Source organism: Leptonychotes weddellii, chromosome 5, assembly GCF_054177405.1.
Source record: "Leptonychotes weddellii isolate Sample4059 chromosome 5, ASM5417740v2, whole genome shotgun sequence".
Lineage (NCBI taxonomy): Eukaryota > Metazoa > Chordata > Mammalia > Carnivora > Phocidae > Leptonychotes > Leptonychotes weddellii.
This window is the reverse complement of record NC_138373.1, coordinates 135,151,737-135,178,152: the sequence shown is the minus strand read 5'-3', so window position 1 is coordinate 135,178,152 and position 26,416 is coordinate 135,151,737. Positions and strand designations below refer to the sequence as shown.

General features: G+C 34.2%; 1 protein-coding gene across 1 annotated transcript in view; it reads left to right on the top strand.

The window, feature by feature from the left end:
• The window catches only part of EEA1 (early endosome antigen 1), a 114,707-nt gene that overhangs the window by 37,663 nt on the left and 50,628 nt on the right, over nt 1-26,416 (top strand). The window contains exons 3-11 of the mRNA XM_081818981.1: nt 4,383-4,507; nt 5,519-5,573; nt 5,667-5,732; nt 8,311-8,350; nt 9,274-9,387; nt 10,292-10,413; nt 11,366-11,521; nt 19,222-19,341; nt 20,647-20,652. Of these exons, the coding sequence (XP_081675107.1) occupies nt 4,383-4,507; nt 5,519-5,573; nt 5,667-5,732; nt 8,311-8,350; nt 9,274-9,387; nt 10,292-10,413; nt 11,366-11,521; nt 19,222-19,341; nt 20,647-20,652 (804 nt within the window). The remainder of the gene's footprint in view (nt 1-4,382; nt 4,508-5,518; nt 5,574-5,666; nt 5,733-8,310; nt 8,351-9,273; nt 9,388-10,291; nt 10,414-11,365; nt 11,522-19,221; nt 19,342-20,646; nt 20,653-26,416) is intronic.

The window sequence follows — 26,416 nt, the reverse complement described above, 5'->3', positions numbered from 1 at the left end:
AATCTAAGAGTAAGAGACTTACTGTTTTTATTTATTTATTTTTAAATTTTATTTTATTTTATTATGTTATGTTAGTCACCATACAGTACATCATTAGTTTTTGATGTGGTGTTCCATGATTCATTGTTTTTGTATAACACCCAGTGCTCCATGCAATACATGCCCTCCTTAATACCCATCACTGGGCTAACCCAGCCCTCCACCCCCCTCCCCTCTAAAACCCTCAGTTTGTTTCTCAGAGTCTATAGTCTCTCATGGCTCGTCTCCCCCTCCGACTTCTCCCCCTTCATTTTTCCCTTCCTTCTCCTAATGTCCTCCAGGCTATTCCTTATGTTCCACAAATAAGTGAAACGATATGATAATTGACTTTCTCTGTTTGACTTATTTCACATAGCATGATCTCCTCCAGTCCCATTCATGTTGAAGTAAAAGTGTATTCATCCTTTCTGATGGCTGAGTAATATTTCATTGTATATATGGACCACATCTTCTTTAATCCATTCATCTGTTGAAGGGCATCTCAGCTCTTTCCACAGGTTGGCTATTGCAGACATTGCTGCTATGAACATTGGGGTGCTTATGGCCCTTCTTTTCACTACATCTGTGTCTTTGGGGTAAATACCTAGTAGTGCAATTGCTGGGTCATAGGGTAGCTCTATTTTTAATTTTTTGAGGAAACTCCACACTGTTTTCCAAAGTGGCTGTAAGAGGGTTCCCCTTTCTCCACAACCTGTCCAACATTTGTTATTTCTTGCCTTGTCAATTTTTGCCATTCTGACTGGTGTAAGGTGGTATCTCAATGTGGTTTTGATTTGAATTTCCCTGATGGCTAATGATGAACATTTTTTCATGTGTCAATTAGCCATTTGTATGTCTCCTTTCAGAAATGTCTGTTCATGTCTTCTGCCCATTTTTTGACTTGATTATTTGTTTTTTGGGTGTTGAGTTTGAGAAGTTCTTTATAGATCTTGGATATCAGCCCTTTGTCTGTAGTGTCATTTGGACTTACTGTTTTTAATCTTAAGTACACTGTGTGTTTGTGTTTGTGTGTGTGTGTGTGTGTATGTGTTTGGAAGTTGGTGAGAAATTTGGAATGATTAAGGGAAATAAATGTAGCTGGCTGTTTTTAGTGTTTTATTGTTTACCAACAGCATTTTTGTGGAAGTTATTGGTCTAGTTTACTTTGTTGAGAAAAAATAGAGAAACCAGTCTCTTACTATCCAGAATTGGTATTACAAGGTCCATGAACCAAAGATAATGTACTCTATTCATGAGGCATTCCTCATATATTCACTCTGAGCTTATGTTACTATTGTTTTAAATGGGTGATGTGGTTTTAATAAACTTTTTTCTTTATCCTTCCCATCTATATCAGGCTAGCATTATTAGATATAGCACATGAATAGTTTTAAGAAATGACTCTGGAAAGTCAAAACAGGATGTAGGAAAAAACTATAAAATGTGGGTACAGAAATGAAAGAGGCTAGAATTAGTAGAGTAGAACTCACCCATTCAGTGATGAATACTTACGCCTATGAGACATCAAATGATAGTTTAATATCATCTATTTAAGAAGATGAGAAAGTATATGTATTTTAGAAAGATTTATTTTTATCAGAAATGTCCCAAAATTAAAGTGTTATTTAAGCATGGGAAATTCACTTAGGTGAATCATATGGAGAATTCACTTAGGTGAAGTATTTCTATAATTAAATATATATTACTGAATTTCTTAAAAATTTCTCTTTAGGGATGAATCAGTTCTTTCTAGAGTATTAACCTGGTAGTATTTAGAAGCTTTAAGAAGGTATGGCATACCTTAATGTGATCATTAGCTTTCTTGAATCCTTAGGTATCTAGAGCCAAAATCTGGAAGTAGAGACAGTAGTCAGTAAGCCAAAGTTGTAAAGATTAAATAGTGTAATTGGTATGTGGATTCTCTGAGGAACATTCTATAATTTGCCTTCTAGTTACTAGTAGAAGCTGAGACGCAAAAGAGACATAACAGGCTAAATAGTATAGGGGTTGATGTACTATTGCACTAAAGGCACATTAATTATAACAGTTACTGGGTAGAAGTTATAAGAATGCCAAATTAAGCATAATGTGGAGCCATTATGAAACATGATGGTAGATAATAGATGGTTTTGAAGAAAGAGCATAACATCAACTAGATTAGCACATAGGCTGGGAACATTTATTCATTTAAAAGACAGTGCTGAGCATCAAGTATCTCTGCAGCCTAATGGCATCATTCAGATGTCCCAAGGTACATCATTAGTACTACTATCTTGGTTCATTTCAGGAGTTTCATAGGAGATCATTGAATTCATTTACCTGTGCCCCTGCCCTTCACTCTGGCTCTGTGATCAGGACACACCTCTGTTTCCCAAATGCAGCATGACTGTGTTTCAAACCTCTTTCCATACCTTTGTTAGAATGCCTTTATTTCTGATAAGTAACTGCTACTCATTCTTTAGTACCTAATTCCAATGCCCAATGTCTAGTGTATATACACATATACATAATATATATGAGTATATCTTTGTATTTTTTGTAAAGCATTAACTCCTGCCACAGGCAGAGTTAGATTCCTCTTTTCATGTGTTCCTGTAGTTCTTTATATCTACTTGTATTATACCATTGTCTGGTAATGTTTATCTACATATCAGTATACCCAGTACTCAACGAGCCTTGATTTTGCCACACAATGTACATAAATGAGAAGTGATGATATGCTGTTTGGGTAGCACCCAGCGAAGGAGGAGTTTTTATTTATTTTTTAGTTTTTACTTTTTAAGAGTATTTATTACTTCACTCAGGCTATCCCTTGGAAAGTTTTATAATCTGCAAGCTGTTTAAAGCTCTTCTGTTTTTTTTTTTTTATAAAGATTTTTATTTTTTATTTTTTTTTAAGATTTTTTATTTATTTATTTGACAGAGAGAGACAGCGAGAGAGGGAACACAAGCAGGGGGAGTGGGAGAGGGAGAAGCGGGCTTCTTGCCGAGGAACCTGATGCGGGGCTCAATCCCAGGACCCTGGGATCATGACCTGAGCCGAAGGCAGATGCTTAATGACTGAGCCACTCAGGTGCCCCAATAAAGATTTTTATTTATTTGAGAGGGAGAGGGAGAGAGAACGAGCAGGGATGAGGGGCAAAGGGAGAGGGAGAAGCTGACTCAGGGAGCCTGCTGTGGGACTTGATCCCAAGATTCTGGGATCATGACCTGAGCCGAAGGCAGACGCTTAACCTAATGAGCCACCCAGGCACCCCGCTTCCGTTTTTTTTTTTTTTTTTTGCCAAATTCTGCCCTGTCGGGTTCACTCATATTTTTATTATTTATTTATTTTTAAAGTAGGCTCCATACCCAATGTGGGGCTTGAACTCATGACCCTGAGTTCAAGAGTCGCATGCTCTAATGTTTGAGCCAGCCAGTTGTTATTTTATTTTATTTTAGTCATATTTTATTAAATAAATAATCAATATAGAAAATATAGAATATGTTCAAAAATACTACACTAGCCATTAGGGAAACATGGATGAAAAGCTTCAGTGTATTGTGTATTATAGTGAATGTAGAAACTTGACAAGCTACTAAGACTGTGCTGGAGGGAAAAAGCAGTATATGCAAAGGCCCAGAAATGTGGATACCATGGTGTGTTCAGGGACATAGGTAAGCTGGAGTAGTTGAAAATGTCAGTAGAGTTGTACAGAGTGAGAGGTGTCCAGGCATCAGAGTGACTAGGCCATTGAGGGAATATTCATGCAGGACCTCTATGCCATAGCCATATAATTCTAAGATTATTTATAAGTATTTAGTATTTTATGAGACTATTAACTTTAGACTTTTACAGTATTAATCAGATTAAGTTAGCAAGGAATTTACTGACTACAATACTTCTTAATCATTGTAGATATTCCGTGGTAATTACAAGTTATTTACTATATTACCTTTTTCCTCACTGATCATAATACTTTATGTTTTTAATTTTTTTTGTTATCATTCCTATGAAATAGATTGGGATAGATATTATTTTACTAAGGGGGATATCTAGAAAGAGAGAGAGGGTGTGATGGAGGATCTTCTCAAGTAGTTTTCTAGATCAGAACTAACTTCTCATGATTAGAATTCTGTACTCTAGCCATACATTTATTCAACCTAAAAGATGGTTGTAAGGGCTTTCTTTATATTTTGTAAACTTCAACCAGAATAGATGGTGATGTATCTTTACACAATACCAGAATTTGGGCTTAACGTCATAAATTATGGTCTACTAATGGCACCATTGGTGTAACATTTGACTGTATTTCATAATGTACAAATTGCTGTCTTACAGTATTAAACACAATTTTGTAACCTTTTTCTGCCTCTTTCTATAGGGTTTCATATGTCCCCAGTGTATGAAATCCCTGGGATCTGCTGATGAACTTTTCAAACACTATGAGGTAGTTCATGATGCTGGTAATGACTCAGGTCATGGAGGAGAGGCTCTTGCTCTGAAGCGGTACAGTACAATCACTCTGAAGTATATACTGTTATGAATGCATGTGATATTATCTCTTTCCTGTGTTAGGGCTTTGAGTAGTGTGCTCACCGTTCTTTGTCAGACTGACTCTTAGGTAAGGAGAGTAGAATGTGAGAAGGTTTGACAGGACTCAAGGGACAGAAAGAAGCCAGTGTTGGGGTGCCTGGGTGGCTCAGTTGTTAAGCGTCTGCCTTCGGCTCAGGTCATGATCCCAGGGTCCTGGGATCGAGCCCCACGTCTGGCTCCCTGCTCTGTGGGAAGCCTGCTTCTCCCTCTCCCTCTCCCCCTGCTTGTGTTCCCTCTCTCGTTGTTGTCTCTCTCTGTCAAATAAATCAATAAAATCTTTAAAAAAAAAAAGAAAGAAGCCAGTGTTGCCTGAGCTGGGTGCATGAGGAGGAGAGTGTTAAGGCAGGGACTATACTGTACAGATTGTATAATCCTTGTTAATGAGTTCAGATTTTATGCTAGCTGCAGTAGGAAGCTATTGATCCTTATTATTGATAAATTAATGTGAGATACTTTGTTTCTGGCTCAGGCACTTGATTATATCATTTCTGTGATAAGGCGTTTTTCCATTTATAAACAGTGAGCTTTCAGAATATAATTATTTTTGGGCGCCTGGGTGGCTCAGTTGGTTAAGCGACTGCCTTCGGCTCGGGTCATGATCCTGGAGTCCTGGGATCGAGTCCCGCATCGGGCTCCCTGCTCAGCAGGGAGTCTGCTTCTCCCTCTGACCCTCCTCCCTCTCATGCTCTCTCTCTATCATTCTCTCTCTCTCAATAAATAAATAAAAATCTTAAAAACAAAACAAAACAATATAATTATTTTTCTAAGGGTTATACATAAAATTTTATATGTAAAATTCTAAAGCGTTTTTTTTTAATTGAGAAAACTAGAATATTAATATACAGTCACTAGCCATGATTTATTGAGACTAGGTTGTTACAGGACATTAACTATTAATTCCTTTTTTCCCCAATTTATGTTTAGAGATGATATAACACTACTTAGACAAGAGGTCCAAGACCTTCAGGCTTCACTTAAGGTAACAATAAAAATGATTATATTTGTTTATTTTCAATGTTTCAGATAATAAATCTTTTGAAATTTACTAAATAAAAAAATTTTTTTTCCTTAGGAAGAAAAATGGTACTCAGAAGAATTAAAGAAAGAATTAGAAAAATTTCAAGGGCTGCAGCAGCAAGTAAATGCTTTTAAATACTTGAAGTGTGTGTATTAGTTGTTTATTTTCATTGTTGAAAATAAGCATTTTGTAAGTAAGTGGCCTGAAATAAATAACTTCTAATTTGTTTATCTGTATTTAATCGCCTATAGTGTATATCCTTTGTAATTCTAATGAATGCAAATAAATAATTGGGAAGCTAATATGTAATTTCTTAAAGATGCTCCATTAAGAATCAGTTACCTGTGGATTGTTTTTTTATACCAGGCTGCATTATTCTAATTTTCTGACAATATACCTAAATTGTTAAAAACTATAGGTTCAGATAGTAGTGAAACTCTTCAGACCATTTGTGTTGTGACAAACCGGAAATCACTAAATTGTCTACTAGTAGGGAAAGAACTATTATTAACTTTTTTGTTTACATTAATGCAGAGTGTGAAAATGTGGGGGAATGGTTGTATTTAACAATTTTAGGGTACTTTTTAAAGCCAATATTAGGTTTTAAAAAACAGAATAAAAATATTTATGTACATGTGTACACACACATACACAGCTTTATATAAAAATAATACATAGAAAAAAACCCAAAAGCATTGGTATGAAAAGTGGTTACTTTGGAGTGAGATTCTGTTGATACATAGTTCAATGTATTTTCTAAATAAATGTCTTAACCAATTATGATTTCTATACTAAAATTATACTGGCTTTTGGGGCGCCTGGGTGGCTCAGTTGGTTAAGTGTCAGCTTTGGGCTTGGGTCATGATCCCAGGGTCCTGGGTTCAAGTCCCGCATCAGGCTCCCTGCTCAAGGGGAATCTTCTTCTCCCTCAAACCCTTCCTCCTACCTGTGATCTCTCTTTCTCTCTCTCAAATAAATAAATAAAATCTTAAAAAAAATAAGATAATATTGGCTTTTGTGAATGAATTTTACCAAATAGTTTTCATTTGTAAGAATAAAGTTGATATCCTTCAACAATAGTTCTAATATTTTTATAAAGTAATTAGTGATCCCTTTGCATATTAGTACATTGTGACTCTCAGTCTTTTTTTTTTTTTTTTTTTAAAGATTTTATTAAGAGAGAGAGAGCACAAGCAGGGGGAGCAGCAAAGGGAGAGGGAGAAGCAGACTTCCCACTGGGTAGGGAGCCTGATGCGGGTCTTGATCCTCAGGACTCTGACATCGTGACCTGAGCCGGGCAGCCGCTTAACTGACTGAGCCACCCAGGTGACCCCTTTTTGCCTTTTTGTTTTTTCACCAAAAATTGTCATTTGGACTAGAAAAAAACCCAAATAAATGGATAGTAAGATATCAGTCTTATTACTACTCAGCTTCTGAATTTGAGGTAGGAAAGAAATTTTTAGTAATCTACAATATTTACAGTTCATTTACTCATGTTTTACATACATGCCATTAACAATTCATGAAACGTGCTATATTATTTTTTGTACCTGAAAATAGAGGAAACTGTTTCCTACATTTGAGATGACTGTTTCACATTTAATAAATTAAATAATTTCTCCACAGTGCAAGGTGAAATTGCCTTGGTGTAGGAAATTTACTTTTGGGGAAAATGTATTTAAAATATTGATGATTCTTAGCAACCAGTATGTCTAAATCTAATGTGTAGGAAAATAAATCAGATATACTATGAGATGTCTTATTAAACTCTTTCAGATATGTATAGTTTTTTAGAATGTGAAAACGACTAGGCAGTATAGTGTTTTATTCCTAATGCACATAATAAATTAAACCTTATGGAATATATTCTTTATTTCTGCTTTTTAAGAAGATAATTTATAATCCTGAATTAAAAATTTGTGCTTTTAATGCCAAACTTTTTAGTAATGATAGCTCCATGGCATATTTTAGCTTATGCAAATTTTTTATATGTTATAGGATTGAATCTTTTTTACTTTTTTGAAGATTTATTTATTTATTTTAGAGAGAGAGAGAAAGAGAGAGTGAGCAGGAGTTGGGAGGAGGGGCAGAGGGAAAATCTTGAGCTGACTCCCTGCTGAGCAAGGAGCCTGACATGGGACCGAGATCATGAGCTGAGCCAAAACCAAGAGTCCGACGCTTAACTGACTGGGCCATCTAGGCGCTTCTAGAAGATTATGAATTTTATCTGCTGACTCAAGTATTGGCTTTAGAATCTATGTTTATAATTATAATGATTTATGTTATTTTTAAATCTTTACTGGTGTGTCCAGGTGGCTCAGTTGGTTAAGCATCCAACTCTTGATCTCAGCTCAGGTCTTGATCTCAGGGTCGTGAGTTCAAGCCCAGAGTGGAGCCCACATTAAAAAAATATATATATTTACTGAATTTATGGAATTTAAGATGCTATCTAAGACCCGTAATAACTTTATATTAACATAAAAAAATTCTTAGAACCAATAACGGCAGTTAGATCGTTATGCCAGTCTGCCTAAGAGTACTTTAGAGATCTGGAAGATTGTGAACAGGCCAAAATTTTATCAAAATCTTGCTACTTCCCTCATAGAATGTGGCTTTTTGAACTTTTTTTCACTTTGGCAATGGTAATAGAATTGTCTTTTCCTTTTAATGTGTTTGTTTATGTCTTGTTTTCACTGAGGAGTCTAAACCTGATGGATTGGTGGCTGACTCATCAGCAGGTAACTTTACTTAAAGCAGATTATTTTTTCATTTTTCTTTTTCTCCTTGCTCATTCTTCTTTTTTACTTTTTACCTTTTCTCTGATGTCTGCTACATAAATTTGTGTTGTGGTTATACTTTCTGGCTCTAAAACAGTGATGATAATAGTCATATTTTAGGTTTAGAGTATTACCTGTGAACTTCATAATTTAATCAGTCAACAAAAAATCTTAGTGTTTTCATAGTTCATTATATTCTGTAGTTATAAATAAGCTTCTGGAATATTACATGAATACAGTTTAATGAAAAGTTAAACCTATTTTAAAGAGTGATGTACTCTTTCTAACTCTTGGAATAAAATGATGAAACTAACATCTTTGTAATTGACCTTAACTGGAGGAATGCTCAATGAATAATCAAGATTATATTTTGAGGTTAGCCGTTCTATTTACTTTCCCTCTGAAATCTTTTTATGAGAATAAAGTATTAGGAGTTGACTGTGTATTTTAATTGATTCTTTATTTTATATAAGACCTTGATTTTAAACCATTTCTAACTTCATTTCTCATTATAATACATTTTATTTAGAGAGGCAGAATATATTCCTTTTTGGTTAGTTGATGGTTATAGGAAAATAACTGAAACGTGACATCAAAATAATCTTGAAACAAATATTTATGGATTATTTGGGCATGATGCTAAATATTCCTTTCATTTGTTTTATGTGCTTATAAATTATGACTTGTGGCTTAAATGAATTAGATATGCTTAATTCTTGAAATGTTGGCATACTCTATTTGTAACTGGTTGGTAGACTCATGTTGATTGTCTTTTTTTCATGTTGATTGTCTTTACTATAATGATTAGGATATAAGTAATAACAATTTAGGAAATGTAATTAGCATTAATTATGTATTTGAATAACTGTGATACTTTTTTATAGAACTACAGTCTTTGGAACAACAATTAGAAGAGGCCCAAACAGAAAATTTTAATATTAAGCAAATGAAAGACTTATTTGAACAGAAAGCAGCCCAACTTGCCACTGAAATTGCAGGTGAATTGAATCAGATTTTTTTAGCTAGTGTATGTCTTGTTACCTTTTTGCCATTATATATCCTAGAAATAAGGCATTGACTGTATTTTTTAGTGTATTGTATTTTAGTGTGATAAGACATTTGTTATAGACTATGGTGGTGATTACTGGAATTTAATAATAGAGTTGCTGTATAAATTATTTTGTTTGTCCTCTTACCTCCTTTCAAAGGACTGATTTTCTCTGTAGAATTCTTGAAATTTAGAGAAGATGGATTTTTGGGGGGGTATGCTTATGGAATAACAACATTTTGAAAAAGTTACAATATAGTATAGTATAGTATAGATTTAACATTTGGTTATGCTGTCAATTACTTTTTTAAAAAATTACATGCTTTTAGGTAAAATATATGATTAAGTGTACATTAACATGCTAATTAGTAGTGCTATGCTGTATGGAATTTATGTAGACACAAACATTTGATTATTTTAAGTTCATCATTTCATGTAATCAGAAGTTAAAGTGTATTGTATTTATTTATTTATTTATTTTTATTTTTTTTAAAGATTTTATTTATTTATTTGAGAGAGAGAATGAGATAGAGAGAGCATGAGAGGGGGGAGGGTGAGAGGGAGAAGCAGACTCCCTGCTGAACAGGGAGCCTGATGCGGGACTCGATCCCGGGACTCCAGGATCGTGACCTGAGCCGAAGGCAGTCGCTTAACCAACTGAGCCACCCAGGCGCCCCATGTATTGTATTTATTTATGATTATCTAAGGAATGAATTTGAATGAATGATATGTAGATATGCATTGTGTAACATATAGGAATCTATAAAGCTGTATAATATATAGGAATTTATAAAACTGTCCTTTCCTAGAGTTAATGTCATAAAACTAATATTTATATAACTATCTTCAATTAGATATAAAGTCAAAATATGATGAAGAAAGGAGTCTTCGAGAAGCTGCTGAACAAAAAGTAACACATCTGACAGAAGAATTAAACAAAGAAACAACTATAATTCAAGATCTGAAGACTGAACTGGTAATTTAGAAACCATTTATTGGAATGTACTTTTATAATTTTCTAAATTAAAAATGAAATATATACTCTGATGAAAAAATTTTGAAAGTATAGCTTGCCTAAAATGGAGGAAATAAAAATTTCCTATAGTTCTATCTTCTACACATACACTAATAGAATTTTTTTTACATAGAAATGGAATCTAGGATGCAAAATTTATTACCTTAATATTTTTGTGTTTCTATCTTAATATTTATCTTTTGTTTAACATTTTTGTTGTTTCTATCTTAATATTATCTGTCTTCTTGCTTTTCATATCTGCATCTCTGATCCTGACCTTTCCCTGTACTATGGTTTTATAAATCCACCTACTTTTAGGATAGTTCTGATTGCATTTCTGGCTTTCATTTCAAATTCAAGTGTAACATCAGGTCATCATATTTCCTCCTCAGCTGTGTTTCTGTTATTGGTATTATACATCTTCAACAGTCTCCTAAGGTGTAACAACCTTGAATCTGTCCTTGACTCCTTTCTGTCCTTTATTTAGCACTCAATAAATATATCAATAAAATCAACCATATCCAGCCTGCAACAAACCCTAATTATGCTTACATCTGCTCCTTTACTTTTATTACCAGTTTCCTAGGATAGAAAATTTATGCTTCAAAATGTGACATTTATCTAGTGATTGTTATGACCATTGGGTGTAGTTTGTGAAGGAAAGGAAAGCAAATAAAGCGCCAAGGATAATTGTGAATTTGCTATTTTGTGCCTTGAGTGGTAATACTATTAAATAGGACATATAAGGAAGAGGAGAGGCTTGTTGGGGGAAAGATACCAGTGGTCAATGTTTGCAGTCCAATAATTGATATCAAAGATTATTTTCATTTTGATTTCTTTGTAGTAAAACCATACAAAAATGTGTATTCTTTTAGTTTTTCACTGTAACTTTTAATGAAAATGTGCTCTACAGCTTCAGAGACCTGGTATAGAAGATGTTGCTGTGCTAAAGAAAGAACTGGTGCAAGTTCAAACACTAATGGATAACATGACCTTGGAACGTGAGAAAGAATCTGAAAAACTCAAAGATGAGTGCAAAAAGTTACAGACAGAATATGCTAACTCAGAGGTAAATAAGTTCAGTATGCCTAAATGTGATTGTTGTTAACTTGTTTATTGTATACTATGATTAAAGCCAACCTGTGAGATTTTTCTGAGTGATCTATCAAAACAATATTTGACTCTCATTTGCTCCGAATGGTATTTGTATATAGTCAGTCTAATTTGAGAGACAATATTTAACTTCGCTTTACGAAGCTGGACATTTAGAGAAGAATGTTTGTATAAGAGTACTGTTTTATTTAATAAATGATATATATTGCAGGGAGATGATACTTAAAGTTAAATTTGATCCAAGCTAGTCAATAAGTGGTAATTGAGTTTTCTCAGTTTGGTAGGGGTAAAGGAAGTATGATTTCGTTTTTTACAATTGTATTACCAATGTTGTTCAGAAAAAATATTTAGGAAAAACTTATTTTCTAGTAGGCTTGCTTCTCACTTATCAATTATTGAATTATGTTGTTGAAAGAAATTTTTTTTTTTTTTTTTTATTTATTTGCGAGAGAGAGAATGAGAGAGAGCATGAGAGGGGGAGGGTCAGAGGGAGAAGCAGACTCCCTGCCGAGCAGGGAGCCCGATGTGGGACTCGATCCAGGGACTCCAGGATCATGACCTGAGCCAAAGGCAGTCGCTTAACCAACTGAGCCACCCAGGCGCCCTTGTTGAAAGAAATCTTAAAAGTCAACTAGTCTAACACTCCATCCAGGACTCCCCTTTATAGCATCTGATAAGTGATCCCCAACTCTTGCTAGGTGGTATAGGGGGTGTATGTTTATTTGTAAGTCAGTCATTCTGTTGACATTTGTTTTCCTGTAATTTACATGTACAGGTTCCAATTCTCCTTAGGAATTACACGGAATAAATTGTTCCTTTTTTCCACATGAGATATTTGAAGACAGTTCATATTTACTGAGTTCTTTCTCTTCCAGAATAAACATTTTCAGTTCCTTCTACCATTTGTCACATGACTTGACGTTGGCCTGTAAATCTTTGAGATATATAATATGTCAGTATATGACAAGCTCTAGGATATGCAATAAATATATTTGCTTAAAAAATGCTAGCCTTTTTCCCTTTTACTGTACTATAGAGGATATCTTTTTATCTATTAAGATTCCATTAAGTATTTGTAGTTCTTAAGCGCCCTTATGTGATGTGGACCTCTGTTTTTTTGTATTTTCAGTTTAAAAAGTTGAGTTATAGTGACTTTTCAGTTTGCATTTCTTTCTTGGAGTTTTAAAGCTAGTGATCTAAAAGGCACTCTATTCATAATTAGTAACATAATGAGCTATGGAGTATAAATATTATAGATAACCATGTCATCCTTTCTCTTTCTTCCTCCTAAATTTTATCAGTGGGAGGAAAGTTTATGGTTATAATATGCATAGGCATGTGAAGCTTTATGATGCTTAGTACTTCAGACTTTAAAACTTAAGAACTTCAGGTGCAGATTTCCTAAAAGTGATCTTTGTAACCCAGTGACCTATAACTCCACAGTTTTTAAAACAATTTCAGGGAGTTCATGAACTTATTGAAGCCAGTTAAAAGCTTGTAATATGTAATCAAGGAGATGCTGAATCAAAGAAGTCTCATGAGGAGGAATCCCATTCAGATAATGTGGAAGCAGAAATACTTGAATTTGGGTGAATTGAGTCATTTATTTCTGTGCTTCAGTAAGAATTACTTTGATTAAATCTGCCTGCCCACTAGTATTTCTCTAATTTTTAAAAAATTATATTCTCTTTTGATTAAAAAAATTCCTTTAATGTTATTTGAAATTTCCAAACAAATGTAATAGGTTGACTAAAATTGAATCACAATTATGGCACTTTTTTGATATATCTATTTTAAAGTACAATCCTTTCTGACATTTTCCAGCTGAGAATTACAGAGTTATATGTTTACTTGTTAAACAGGTAGAATTTGAACAGGGAGAAGAAATTTATATATTTACTTGCATTTTGGGAAAAATACATGTGGGAAAATATTTCTGAGTAATATTTTATTTGATAATTACTTTAATATGGAGGATTTTTGTAAATTTGCATTTTTATTCACGTAGATTAAATTATCTTTATATGTTATGAGGAGGTCACTTGAAGTATAACTAGAGTTATATAAGATTTGGGAGAAAAGGATTTAGTGTCTTCCTGTACTTTCCTTCTGTCAACAAGGGTGATTGTGGGAAACAATGATTTTTTTTTTCTCTCGGAAAGATGTTTCTGGAAAAGAAAAATGGCATAGAAATCCATTCTTCATGTCTTCTTTCACATTTTCATAAAATTTTTCTTTTTTAAATGTTTTGAAATAAGTTTTAAAATAGATTTATTCTTGCTGAATAGCGACTTAACATTTCATCATATTTTTAGTAAAACAAGGATAGTATTTACTTTCTATTTAGTTAACTAATAGGCTTGTAATGATTAAGACCTCACATTATACTGAAGTGTAATTTCCAACTTCAGGAAATGGTAGCATAAGAGTCAGAGTAATATTATTATTGGAAACAAACTCTTAACTTTTTGAGCACCACTAGGTTTTGGATACTATGCCAGGTACTTTAAATACATGGTCTCATTTGTTTCTTTTAACCTGTAAATGAAGTAATATGTTTGTTTTATATTGAAGGAATCTGAGGCTTAGTGAAGGTAAATAACTTAAGTTTACGCACCTCATGTACAGAAGCTAGTACTAGAACTCAGGTCTCCAAAGCCTGAAGTCTTTCCCTGTCATTTTCTCTCTCATTTTGGGTGGTCTGATGATTGCCTTATAAGTAAATTTGTGCTATTAATCTTGACCTAATACTTACTGTTATTACTTTTTATATTTTGCCATATTGTATGTTGTAATATTTATATTGAGTACTACTTAAAATACTTTTGAATTGTGCTTCATACCATTTTCATATTAAAAATTAATGTCTAGATATTCCATTGCATTTGTTTGTAACTCCATTTGTTTTTAGCTTCTGCTTACTTTTTAAATATGACATGTATTTTACTAATTTATTAAATTTCAATCCTACTTATTCTCAAATTTGTTGGTGGATTGTAACACTTAATGAAAAAATTTATTTTATATATTACTACTTTACTGAACCTGAATATTGGTATCTAAGACAAAATACATTAAAAGGAATTAAAGGAACTAAAAATGTAATGATTTATTTGGTATTTCTAATTGAGGCTGAAGACATAATCTAACGTATATTATTAAGTATGTTCTTATGTTCTATTACTTTCATTTACATATACCTTATGAATTCATTGACAGTTTTTTTTTTTTTGGTCTAGATATTTTAGAAAAATAACTCATTCTAAAGCATTTGAAAATGCTTTATATAAATAGCTGTGTTATGGATCAGAAATTGAGGATTTAAGGGTTAAAAAAGTATTATTTAAAAAAATTTACATTATTGAAAATATCAAAGCTATAATCAACTTATATTTGGCGTGGTCTTTAATGGAAATGATCTTTTAAGAATCTTATTTGTATTCCAAATAAACTCATTTTAAACTCATTTTAAAAGCTAAAATATTTATAAAGATGGAATAAAAATGATTATACTTATGCATAGTTATTAAAGAGAGTACTTAAATATCCTTTAAAAGTATGCAAATATCAGAGATTAGATTTAGTAATATGTTTGGACATTTGTATTGTATGTTCATTGTGTGCTTTTGTCAGTCTTCCACCTTTCATCCATCATTTTATTATTATTTTTTTCTGCTTTCTAATGGAGATGCTTAAACTTGAGGTACTGTGTTTTTTTGGAAGGCTTTTAATATTAGTAATACATAGCACCTTCTATTGTCATATGGCAGTTTTGTGTTTTAAGGCAATCTCAGAACTTCAAAGATACTCTCATTTTTTTAATCAAGCAAATTTTCGACCATCTTTAAATGATTATTTACTAATAGTAATACAGTATTAGAACAATAATTATAATTCTTAAGTATTAGCAGGATGTTGCTTAAAATATCTTAATTATTTTTTAATTTAAGATTTTTAGTAAAAATCCAATGTTGAATTCAATAACATGGCTTCGAGGAAATGCAGACTCTTTTATTGGGTCTGATATTGGGAACAAAAATCTATTAACTCCTTGGAGACGAATCACTCATTTCTTTAGTGAGTATTTTTTGAATGTCTAGTGCCAGCAACTATTTTAGGTGTAGGGAATACAACAGTGAGTAAGACAGAGTGCCTGCTCTCATAAAGCTTATATTTCTTTGTGGAAGCCAGACAATATATAAGTAAACCAAATCATGATAGAAAGTCAGTTAATGCTAAGTGCTATAAAGAAAAATAAAGCAGGAAAATTAAGAAGTCAGGAAATGACAGATGTTGGCAAGGATGCAGAGATGCAGAGAAAGGGGAACCCTCCTACACTGTTGGTGGGAATGCAAGCTGGTGCAGCCACTCTGGAAAACAGTATGGAGGTTCCTCAAAAAGTTGAAAATAGAGCTACCCTACAACCCAGCAGTTGCACTACTAGGTATTTACCCCATAGATACAAATGTAATGATCCAAAGGGGCACCTGCAACCCAGTGTTTATAGTAGCAATATCCACAATAGCCAGCTATGGAAAGAGCCCAGATGTCCATCAACAGATGGTTTAAGATGTGGTATGTATGGAATACTACTCAGCCATCAAAAAGAATGAAATCTTGCCATTTGCAATGACATGGATGGAACTAGAGGGCATTATGCTAAGCGAAATAAGTCAGAGAAAGACAATTACCATGTGATCTCACTCATATGTGGAATTTAAGAAACAAAACAGAGGATCATGGGGGAAAGGAGGGAAAAATAAAACAAAATGAAATCAGAGAGGGAGACAAGCCATAAGAGACTCTTAAACATAGGAAACAAACTGAGGGTTGCTGAAGGGGAGGGCGGTGGGGGGGATGGGGCAACTGGGTGGAAACAAAAAGAAAAAATAAAGCAGGGTATATGTATGGGCATTGGTGTAGTGGAGCTGGCAATAATGTAGGACAATTTTAGATAGAATGATCAGGGAAGGTCTTCTCAAGGAGGATATGTGTGAGAAGTAAGCAAGAATCAGGGTGAAGAATTGGGAGCAGTCATTCCCAGGAAGAGGGAGTGCAACTATTAAAGCCTCAAGGCACAGGTGAGTCTGGCCTGTTAAACAATGAGGAAAGTCAATGTGGAGAGGCATCTTTGTTTGAATTTCATCCATAGTCATATTTGAACAGGGAATGTATTTATTTCCTTGCCAATTTTGACTTTTTAAAATTTTTATTTTTTCCCCTATGCAAACGTAATACATGATCGTTGTAAAAGTTAAAATGATTCATAAAGTACAACAGAAAAAGTGAATGTTTTCTGTAATTCACTCCCCACCTCCCCTTCCCCATGACTAAAATATACCTTTTGGTATAAATTCTTCCCACATCTTTCCTTTTTCCACACTTGAGTAAAATAAAAAATTTCAAATGCTTGCTTTTAAAAAATTCTAGTTAAAAAAAGTACATATTTAGTGTACAAAGGATAAATGACAAACCTAATGTCTAGTTCTTTAGGTATTAAAATTACAAAATCATTTATATGAATGTATCTAAAAACTATACAGTATAACAAGATATTTTTGAATATATTTGCTTTACATTTTGCTTGTTTTTTTCTACATTTTGGAGTTAATCAGCAAGATAGATACTAGATAGATGTTACCCTTGGCTTACTATATCTTATAAACTTAAATGCAGAATCATGGTATTTTAATGAAATATACTCATAATTTGCATATTAATATATACTGTTATTTCTGTTTATTCTGTGTTACTCTGCTAAATCCTTTGATACATAGTAATTTAAAATAGCCAAACTGTTCCTAATATTTCTGTTAACGTCCATAATGTTACTAACAGAAAATGATCTGAGATTGAAAGTTGTTAGAAATAGCAGTTTGAAGTAAACTCCCAATATCAATTAAAAGGTTACATGATTAGTTTAAGAAAGAAGTTATTAGGATATACCTTTAACTTGAATATAGTTAAAAATAACAAATATTTAAACATTTCTTTCTTCGGGGCACCTAGGTGGCTCAGTTAAGTGTCTGACTCTTGATCTTGGCTCAGGTCTTGATCTCAGGGTCATGAGTTAAAGCCCCACATTGGGTTTTATGCTGGGTGTGGAGCCTACTTAAAAACAAAAACAAAAAAAACCCCAAACATTTCCTTCTCTTAAGTATACAGTAGCTATATTACATATATATATGTTATATATATATCAGTTATTATTGGAACATGCTGTATAAGCTGTAATTGTATAAGCTGTAACTGTAAAGCAGAATGACAGATTGCCTTTCATTGTATTAGAATTGGTTTATTTACATGAATGTTGTCCCTAAAGGGTCAGACCAGGAAGGTATCTCAGACATGGTGCTATTCATAAAAACATTTGTGAAACCTCTTTTAACTGACTTTAAGCCAGTTTGGGAAACACTCAAAACACTAGTTTCATTAACTTATGATTATTAAAATAATATAAGCCCGAGTGTTTGATCATTCAGTTTAATTACTTAACCTCCTTTACAAGATGGTTTCCAAAACTTTAAACCAAAGCACTGTAATGGATGAAGATATATATACCACCAATGAGAATTCTTTTTAAAAAACAAATAGTGCCACACATACTGGAAGGGTTTCCAAAAGAAGAGTAGCAGAAGATCTCTTAGCATTATTGTCAAAATAAATCGATAGCCTTCGTTTCTCCCTTGAAAATGAAAGTAATTATTTGTAACATTGGAAAAAGACAACTGCTGATGTGTTTATTAGGAAAAAATTTTAAAAATTTATGTCTTTTTCATATGAAGTTTATTTACTAATAAAGAATGTAGACAATGAAAATGATTGTAACTTTGGGAATGTAAAAAGTGAAGCCAGTAAGCAATATTAGAAATACAAAGTTATTTTGTTAATATCACTTGCAGGAAACCATACTTAAAAAAAGCAGCACTTAGTCTCTCTCTCCCTAGTTGTTGAAGCTCTCATGTGTAGGAAGTTTCTATTTCCAAGATCTTTGCCTACTTTTCTCTTAGTTTTAAATGATCAATCCATTGTCTTAATTTCATTAAAAAATATTAAAATGCATTAAAGCAAATTCATGTCCAGCTATTATACCTGGTTACGGAGTGGCCCAGCTTAATGAAACTATATCTAATAAAATTCTATATAACTTCTTTGGACAAAGACTTTACCATATAGTCAAAAAGATGATTTACCACCTTTCCAAGGTGATTCTGTATTGTATGTTTGCATTTATTTAACATGTTTTTAAAGTAAAAGGAAAGGCTGTCCTATAGAAATTGGGGGAAAATGTAGGCAATAGGTTGCATTATCTTCTTTAAATGCAGAAGGATTAAAGTACAGAGTTTCAAAAAGCCAGTAAATTCAAGTTTACAGTTTGATGCTTACTCAGACACATAAAGTAGGATGCCAGCTCTTCATTTCATGCATTACTAAATAAATGAAGTTGTACATTTTGGATAAATTTAAAAAAAATTAATTTTCAAACGTGAGGTGGCAGTAGGGGTATAGGAAAAAGAACTAAGTTGAAACTTCTAAGTTTTATTTTAATTTAACAACAACTGACAAAAATCTATGAAACTTTAAAACCTTTGGATGCTCCCATTTCCTTTTCTATTTTAGTTTTCTCTAATTTTTTTTCTTTTTTTTTTTTTTAAGGCCACAATAAGCCAGCTAAGGAGTGAGCTTGCAAAAGGCCCCCAGGAAGTTGCTGTATATGTGCAGGAACTACAAAAACTTAAAAGTTCACTTAATGAATTAACACAAAAAAATCAGGTAAGAATTTAAGAGCTACATCTAGTGGTGAATTGATTTTATTTATCTTAAATTTTAATCTTGTGTACGTTATATGTATATATATATTGGCATGAGTATAGCATGACTTACTCTGGTTTTTAAGTGTTAAGAACAGTCACATTGTTATGAAACCAATCTCCAGAACTCTTTTCATCTTGCAGAACTAAAACTCTACATTCTTTGAACAACTCCCCATTCACCGCCGCCTTCTGTAAAGGAAAATCACTCCTGTGTGTCTCCTCCACTCCTAATACCCTACCACACTTTTACTTCTGACACCAGATGTGTGAGTGTTCCACACAACAACAGTTCTGTGACACCAGCTGGTGTCATACAATGTAACTCAATTGTGACACCATTTACTTGGAGATAGTGTCAGATCCCACAGTTTAAGGGATTAGTCCCACAAGACTGTTCCCGCACCCCCCTGTTAACACCAGTTGAAAGTCCAGCTTGTTACCTGTACTTTGTTCCAAATGGCTGTACATAGGAGGCTCCCACAACCCTTGCCTTAGATTCGATTAATTTGCTAGAGTGACTCACAAAACACAGGAAAACATTTTACTTACCAGATTACTGGTTTATTTTAAAAGATTATAATTCAAGAGTAGCCAGATGGAAGAGATTCATAGGGTAAGATGTGTGGGAAAGGGCATGGAGCTTCTGTGCTCTCTCTGGGTGCTTTCTATGTGTTCACCAACCTAGAATCTCTCCATACCCTGTCCCTTTGGGTTTTTAAGGAGGCCTCCTTACTTAGGCATGATTGATAAATTATTGGCCATTGTTGATTAACTCCACCTCCAGCTCCTCTCCCCTTCCTGAGATGGTTGGTGGGGGGGCTTATGGGGGGGTCGGGTTGAAAGTTCTAACCCTTTAATCCTGATTGATTGCCATGGACAGCAGCCCCCATCCTTAGGGTCTTTTTAAAAATCACCTCATTAACATAAACTCATTGGTGGTTGAAAGGGGCTAGTTATGAATAAACAAAAGACATTTTCATTGCTCTTATCACTTAGGAAATTCCAAGGGTTTTTAGAGCTCTTCCAGAAATGGGGATAAAAACCCAATGTATATTTTTTATTATAAATAACAATCACACTTTTGATGCACTGAGTTTTTTATTTGATGTAGTCCATTTTATCTCTTTTTGCTTTTGGTGTCATATTTAAGAAATCATTGACAAATCCAATGCCATGAAACTTTCCCCCTATGTTTTCTTCTAATAGTTTTATAGTTTTAGGTCTTATGTTTTGGTCTTTGATTCATTTTGACTTAATTTTTTAATAGCGTAAGGTAAGGATTTAGTTTCATTCTTTTGCGTATGGATAGTTTTCTCCTGCACCATTTGTTGAAAAGACTTTCCTTTCCCATGCTCTTGGCACCCTTGTTAAAAATCATTTGACCATGTATGTGAGTGTTTATTTATGGGCTCTCTGTACTTATACCGTTGGTCTGTATGTCTGTCTTTATGCCAGTACCTCACTGTTTGGAGAACCATAGCTTTTAATAAGTTTTGAAATCAGAGAGTATGAGACCTTCAGCTTTGTTCTTTATTTTGTATTTTGTAATGTTAATATTTCCCACCTTCTTTCTTTATAGATGAGCAACAGATGATATTTAGTTTGGGGGCAGGTTAGGTATTGGTTAGTACTTTTCTTCCATGTCTTTACTTTTTTGGTGGTGGGGGAGTAGGGAGTCATTAAACCCTTTTATTGAACAGTATGGTGAATTTGTTGGCTTTGCTTTTTAATAAATTGAACCTGCTATTTTAGTGAGATATAACAAAGGGAAAACCAAAGAAAAGAACATGGTAGAGGGGGAAAAAGAGACAAGTAAAATTGGCTGTAAATATCGAGCCTCCAGTCAACAGCCAGGTGAATGAACTTGGAGCACATCCTCCAATTCTTGTCAAGTCGTCAGAGACTATAGCTCTGGCTCACAGCTTACTACAACGTCATGAGAAACCCTGATGTAGAACTATCAGCTAAGCTGTTTCTGGATTCCTGACCCTCAGAAGTTGTGTGAGATAATAGATAAAATTTTAACCTGCAAAGTTTTAGGGTAATTTGTTGCTTGTGACATTGGCCAACAGTTCTCAAACGTCTTCCTCTCAGGAATGCTGCATACTCTCAAAATTATTATGGACCCCAAAGAGGTTTTATTTTTTTGGATTGTATCTATGGGTACTTAGTATATTAGAGATTGAAACATAAATTTAAAAAATATGTATGTATTTGTTTTAAAAACATTATTAAATATTAACATAAATACCGTTTCTTAGGAAAAATGACTGTATTTTTCCAAAACAAAAAATAGTGGTGATGTTTTATATTTTGCAAACCTCTTTAATGTCTAGCTTAATATTTGGACAGATGGATTCTCATATCTGCTTTTACATTTCATCTGTTGTGATATGGTTGAAGGGTATGAAGAAAATTCAGTCTTATACAGGCGTGTAGTTGGAAAGGGGGGTCTTAACCTTTTCAGATAATTATAGCTATTTTTATTTGATATTATACCAAAACTAGATAAGGCATAGTTTCTCAAAAGTTAGTTACAACAGAGAATCTGAATCTGAAACCATATCTATCAATGCTATTTTTATACTTGTAACATTAAATTTATTAGTTTTTCTTGCCTTTTGAGTATATCTTTCCTGTGCATGATTTTATAACATCATGCGTTAATCATGTGGAAAATATTGGTTGTGCAGATCTTCCAAATATTGACAGATTTCATTGTACAATATAAAAACAAGTATCATTTGTCAATATCACATCAATCTCAGAATAGACCTTAAGTATGAGAAAGTGTCAAGCTCATGGTGATGGATACAAGTTTTCTAAAAGTCTAAGCTTCATTTGAAAGCTCAGTTTTATTATTGGAAACAAATAGTATCAGTTCTGTTCTCTTAAGTGACAGGTTCTTTCCTACCCAAGTCTGAATAGTCATGGTTTGTCTGTTATTCTTTCCAGTAAAAATGATGTGGGTGCCTGGGTGGCTCAGTTGGTTAAGTGACTGCCTTCGGCTCAGGTCCTGGAGTCCCTGGATCGAGTCCCGCGCCCGCTTCGTCCTCTGACCCTATCCCCTCTCATGTGTTCTCTCTCTCTCTTAAATAAACAAATAAAATCTTTAAAAAAAAAAAAATGTTTCATGAAAAAAAGCAACTAGCTCAGCTTGTAATTCAATACCATTAATGCTCTTCCATGTGACAATTATATTATTCTTTGGTATCCAGCAGAAGTGATCTGTGCATACTTCCTGCTCTTTCACATAGATTTTATTTCTCCTTGCTGTTAAAATATTGCAGCTATGAACATTCATGTATAAATCTCATGCATTTGTGCAAGAATTTCTCTGTTATGTACTCCCAAATGAAATTGCTGGGTTGTAGGCTACACATGTGTTCAAATTTAGTAGGTTACCTCAAATAATTTTCCAAAGTATTTATACCTGTTTACCATTGTCCATTTCTCTGTCAAGTCTTCTTTTTTTTTTTTTAAAGATTTTATCTGTTTGAGAGAGACAGAGATAGGGAGAGAGAGAGCAGTAGCAGGCAGGAGGGAGAAGCAGGCTCCCTGCTGGAGCAGGGAGCCTGATGCGGGGCTCAATCCCAGGACCCTGGGATCATAACCTGAGCTGAAGGCAGACGCTTAACCGACTGAGCCACCTAGGTGCCCCTCTCTGTCAATTCTTGATGCTGACTTGATCTTCTCCCTGGCTTATGAAAACCTGTCTACCCTCCCTCCACCTTTTTTCTCCTCTCAAGCTATATGTAGAAAACATTTACATACAATATAGTTTTATCTTTGTCCCTCAGTTTGATTTTTAATTCCTTTGAGATCAGGGTTGACATTCTCCTTTTTGGAAACTGACCAGGATATGTATATGATGTGGATGTTTATGATCAGTGTCATTTTTTATGTAATTTTAAAACATTAAACTATTAATAAAGGGCATGATTTGACATGGATAGCCTGAAATGTGTAGTCAGATAATGAAGCACAGATTGTATATATGTACACACACACACACACACACATTATTAAAGGAAGTATTATGGCTATTTGATGAATAATATATAGAATCAAGATGATTTAGTGTGTTAAAACTGGAATATTATTGATTAAGGAATAATAGAATCTTCTACTAATCTTAATAATCCTTACATAAGTGTAAGACTTCACAATTTTTTTTCCAAAATGTTTTCTTGTTTAGGATTTGCTCACCAGTTAAAATAAGCACAGACATGCATCCTTTTCTTATTATCCTTGCTGTCTGCCTCTCCCACCCCTCCTCACCCCATGTCCTTGGCAAACCATAATTGTTGACAGTTATATCCACATGTTTTGAATTTGGAAATCTTTGCATATGGTCTTATGAAGGCCATTACATAAAATGCCTTGGGCAATTTTTGTGGGCCATAGCAGCATCAAGGTGGATAGATAATATTTTAATACATAACGAATAGCAAAAATAATTGCTTTTGTGCTAATGCCAAGATCTTCAGTATTAGATCAATGTTTTGTAATTACTGCTTTTTGAAAACTTAAAAACAAAAGGGGGTATTGAAGGAACTTCCTTCTTAGTTTCTAATAAGAATCATACTCTGACATTTAAACACAATTCTGTAACTCAGTTTAATTAACTTTTTATATAAATTCTGAGCAAATCATATGTTTATTTAAAGCGACTAGTATAGGTCATTGTAAGAGACTAAGTTATTTTTTGGGTTTCACCTTTCACCCCTTTTCCATCCTTTATTACTTTTCCCTTTCCAACAGTCCTAGTATTCAGGTGCTCACAGTCCAAAGCAAGAGCCAGATAGGGCTAGCAGTTCTGTTGCTGTGTATTACCACTGTATTGCAAAGTGGCACATTGAGGAACAGTGTAGTACAGTGGTCAAAGTCATGTTTAAGTCCAGCTTTGCCACTGACTGACTGTGACAGCCTCTCCCAAGTTTGTTTCCTCTTCTGCTAAGAGATACTGTTTTACCCATTTGCCTCTTAGGAGTGATATGTGTCTTAAATAAATTAATAGGTGTTTAAGTGCTTAGACCAGTGTCTGCCTTTTCGTAAGCACCTCAGTGTTTGTTGTTTTTGTTTTTATTTGGTAAATGCGATACAGGTTTGGGTCAAGACCAAGGTGGAAGTTTTCCTAACTTACTGCCTAGTCAATCAGGAAAGGCTTTTGTAGAAGACATAACTTTTTCGCTTAGTCTTCAGGGATGCTAAGGAACATTTCACATGGCAGAGGGGTTAATGGCAATTCATTTTGAGAGCTCGATATGCAAAAAGCATGAGAACATGTAAGAGCACAAAAGAATATGAGATGTTGGAAAGTGGTAGTAAGTAGTTCAGTTTGTTCTTTCTCACCAGGCTCTTTTGAAAAACAAGATGAGATCCCTGAAACTACTTTGTAAGCTAGCAAGCATTAAAAAAAAAAAGCCATCTTTTTGCATTCATTCTCATTACCGGGGCAAGTAACAAGTGAAAAATGGAGTCTGATACAGGGAAATTGTCTCTGTAAGATAATCTATGGAATGAACAATGGGTGAGGAAATCAAGAGGACTGGACATTTGAAAGGAAGGAATTTTGCTTACCCAAATGATAATTATGTTATGAGTTAGGCTTAACAATAATTTTTTTTTAATTTTTAATTTTATTATTTTTGAGAGAGAGAGAGAGGGAGAAGGAGAGGGGCAGAGGGAGATGAAGGGAGAGAATCTTTTTTTTTTTTTTAATATTTTATTTATTTATTCATGAGAGTCAGAGAGAGAGAGAGAGAGAGACGCAGAGGCAGAGGGAGAAGCAGGCTCCCTGCCTAGCAGGGAGCCCGATGCGGGACTCGATCCCAGGACCCTGGGATCATGACCTGAGCCGAAGGCAGACGCTTAACCATCTGAGCCACCCAGGGGCCCGAAGGGAGAGAATCTTAAGCAGGCTCCATACCCAGTGCAGAGCGTGACACGGGGCTTGATCCCACGACTCTGAGATCATGATGTGAGCTGAAACCAACAGTTGGACCCTTAACTGAGCCACTCAGGTGCCCCTTCACAATCATTTTAGAATTTATACTTGAATAGGGTATTTTTGGGGGAGCATGAATTGACTCAGTGTCTAAATTGTGTTGTGAATATTTATTGGACTTGGAATCATCATAATACATGACTCTGCCATTTGGCCAAGTCATATCAGGTTCTTTCAGGCTTTAGCTTCCTCATCTGGAGAATAGGGATGATAATGTAGCTCATGTTTTGTTGTAAGAATTAATATGGAGAAGTGAAAGTACAATTATTATTTTCTGTAGTGACTCTAACTGTACTTTAGTCAATCTTCAAAAAAACCATGTATTCACTATACTATCTTGCTTCAGATTTCATGGGAAGACCATAATAAGAATGAAAATTTGTAGTACTAAATACAGTTAGCCTTCTGCATATAGAAATTACGTAGCGTGAGTGGATTAAGTCTTTTTTTTTTTTAAGATTTTATTTATTTATTTGACAGAGAGAGACACAGTGAGAGAGGGAACACAAGCAGGGGGAGTGGGAGAGGGAGAAGCAGGCTTCCCGCAGAGCAGGGAGCCTGATGCGGCGCTTGATCCCAGGACCCTGAGATCATGACCTGAGCCGAAGGCAGACGCTTAATGACTGAGCCACCCAGGCGCTCCGGATTAGGTTTTAACGAGAAAGAAAGTGGTTTAGGTTCTTTTAAAGAAAATTTAATTATCTCTCATGTGTGCCATAAAGCCAGGTAGATTGTGATTAATTTTTTAGGACAAGTGAATTTTAAAGAGTCTACAGTTGTTTTGCACCTTATTTCTTAAAGGTTGAAACTGACTGGGGCATCATTTGTGTCTAAACTGGTGGGAATACTTGGTAACACTCTTAGCCTGTGGAAAAGAAGACTCATTAACTCATTACTAGCCTTAAACTTTTTTTTTAAATTTTATTATGTTATGTTAATCACCATACATTACATCATTAGTTTTTGATGTAGTGTTCCATGATTCATTGTTTGCATATAACACCCAGTGCTCCATTCAATATGTGCC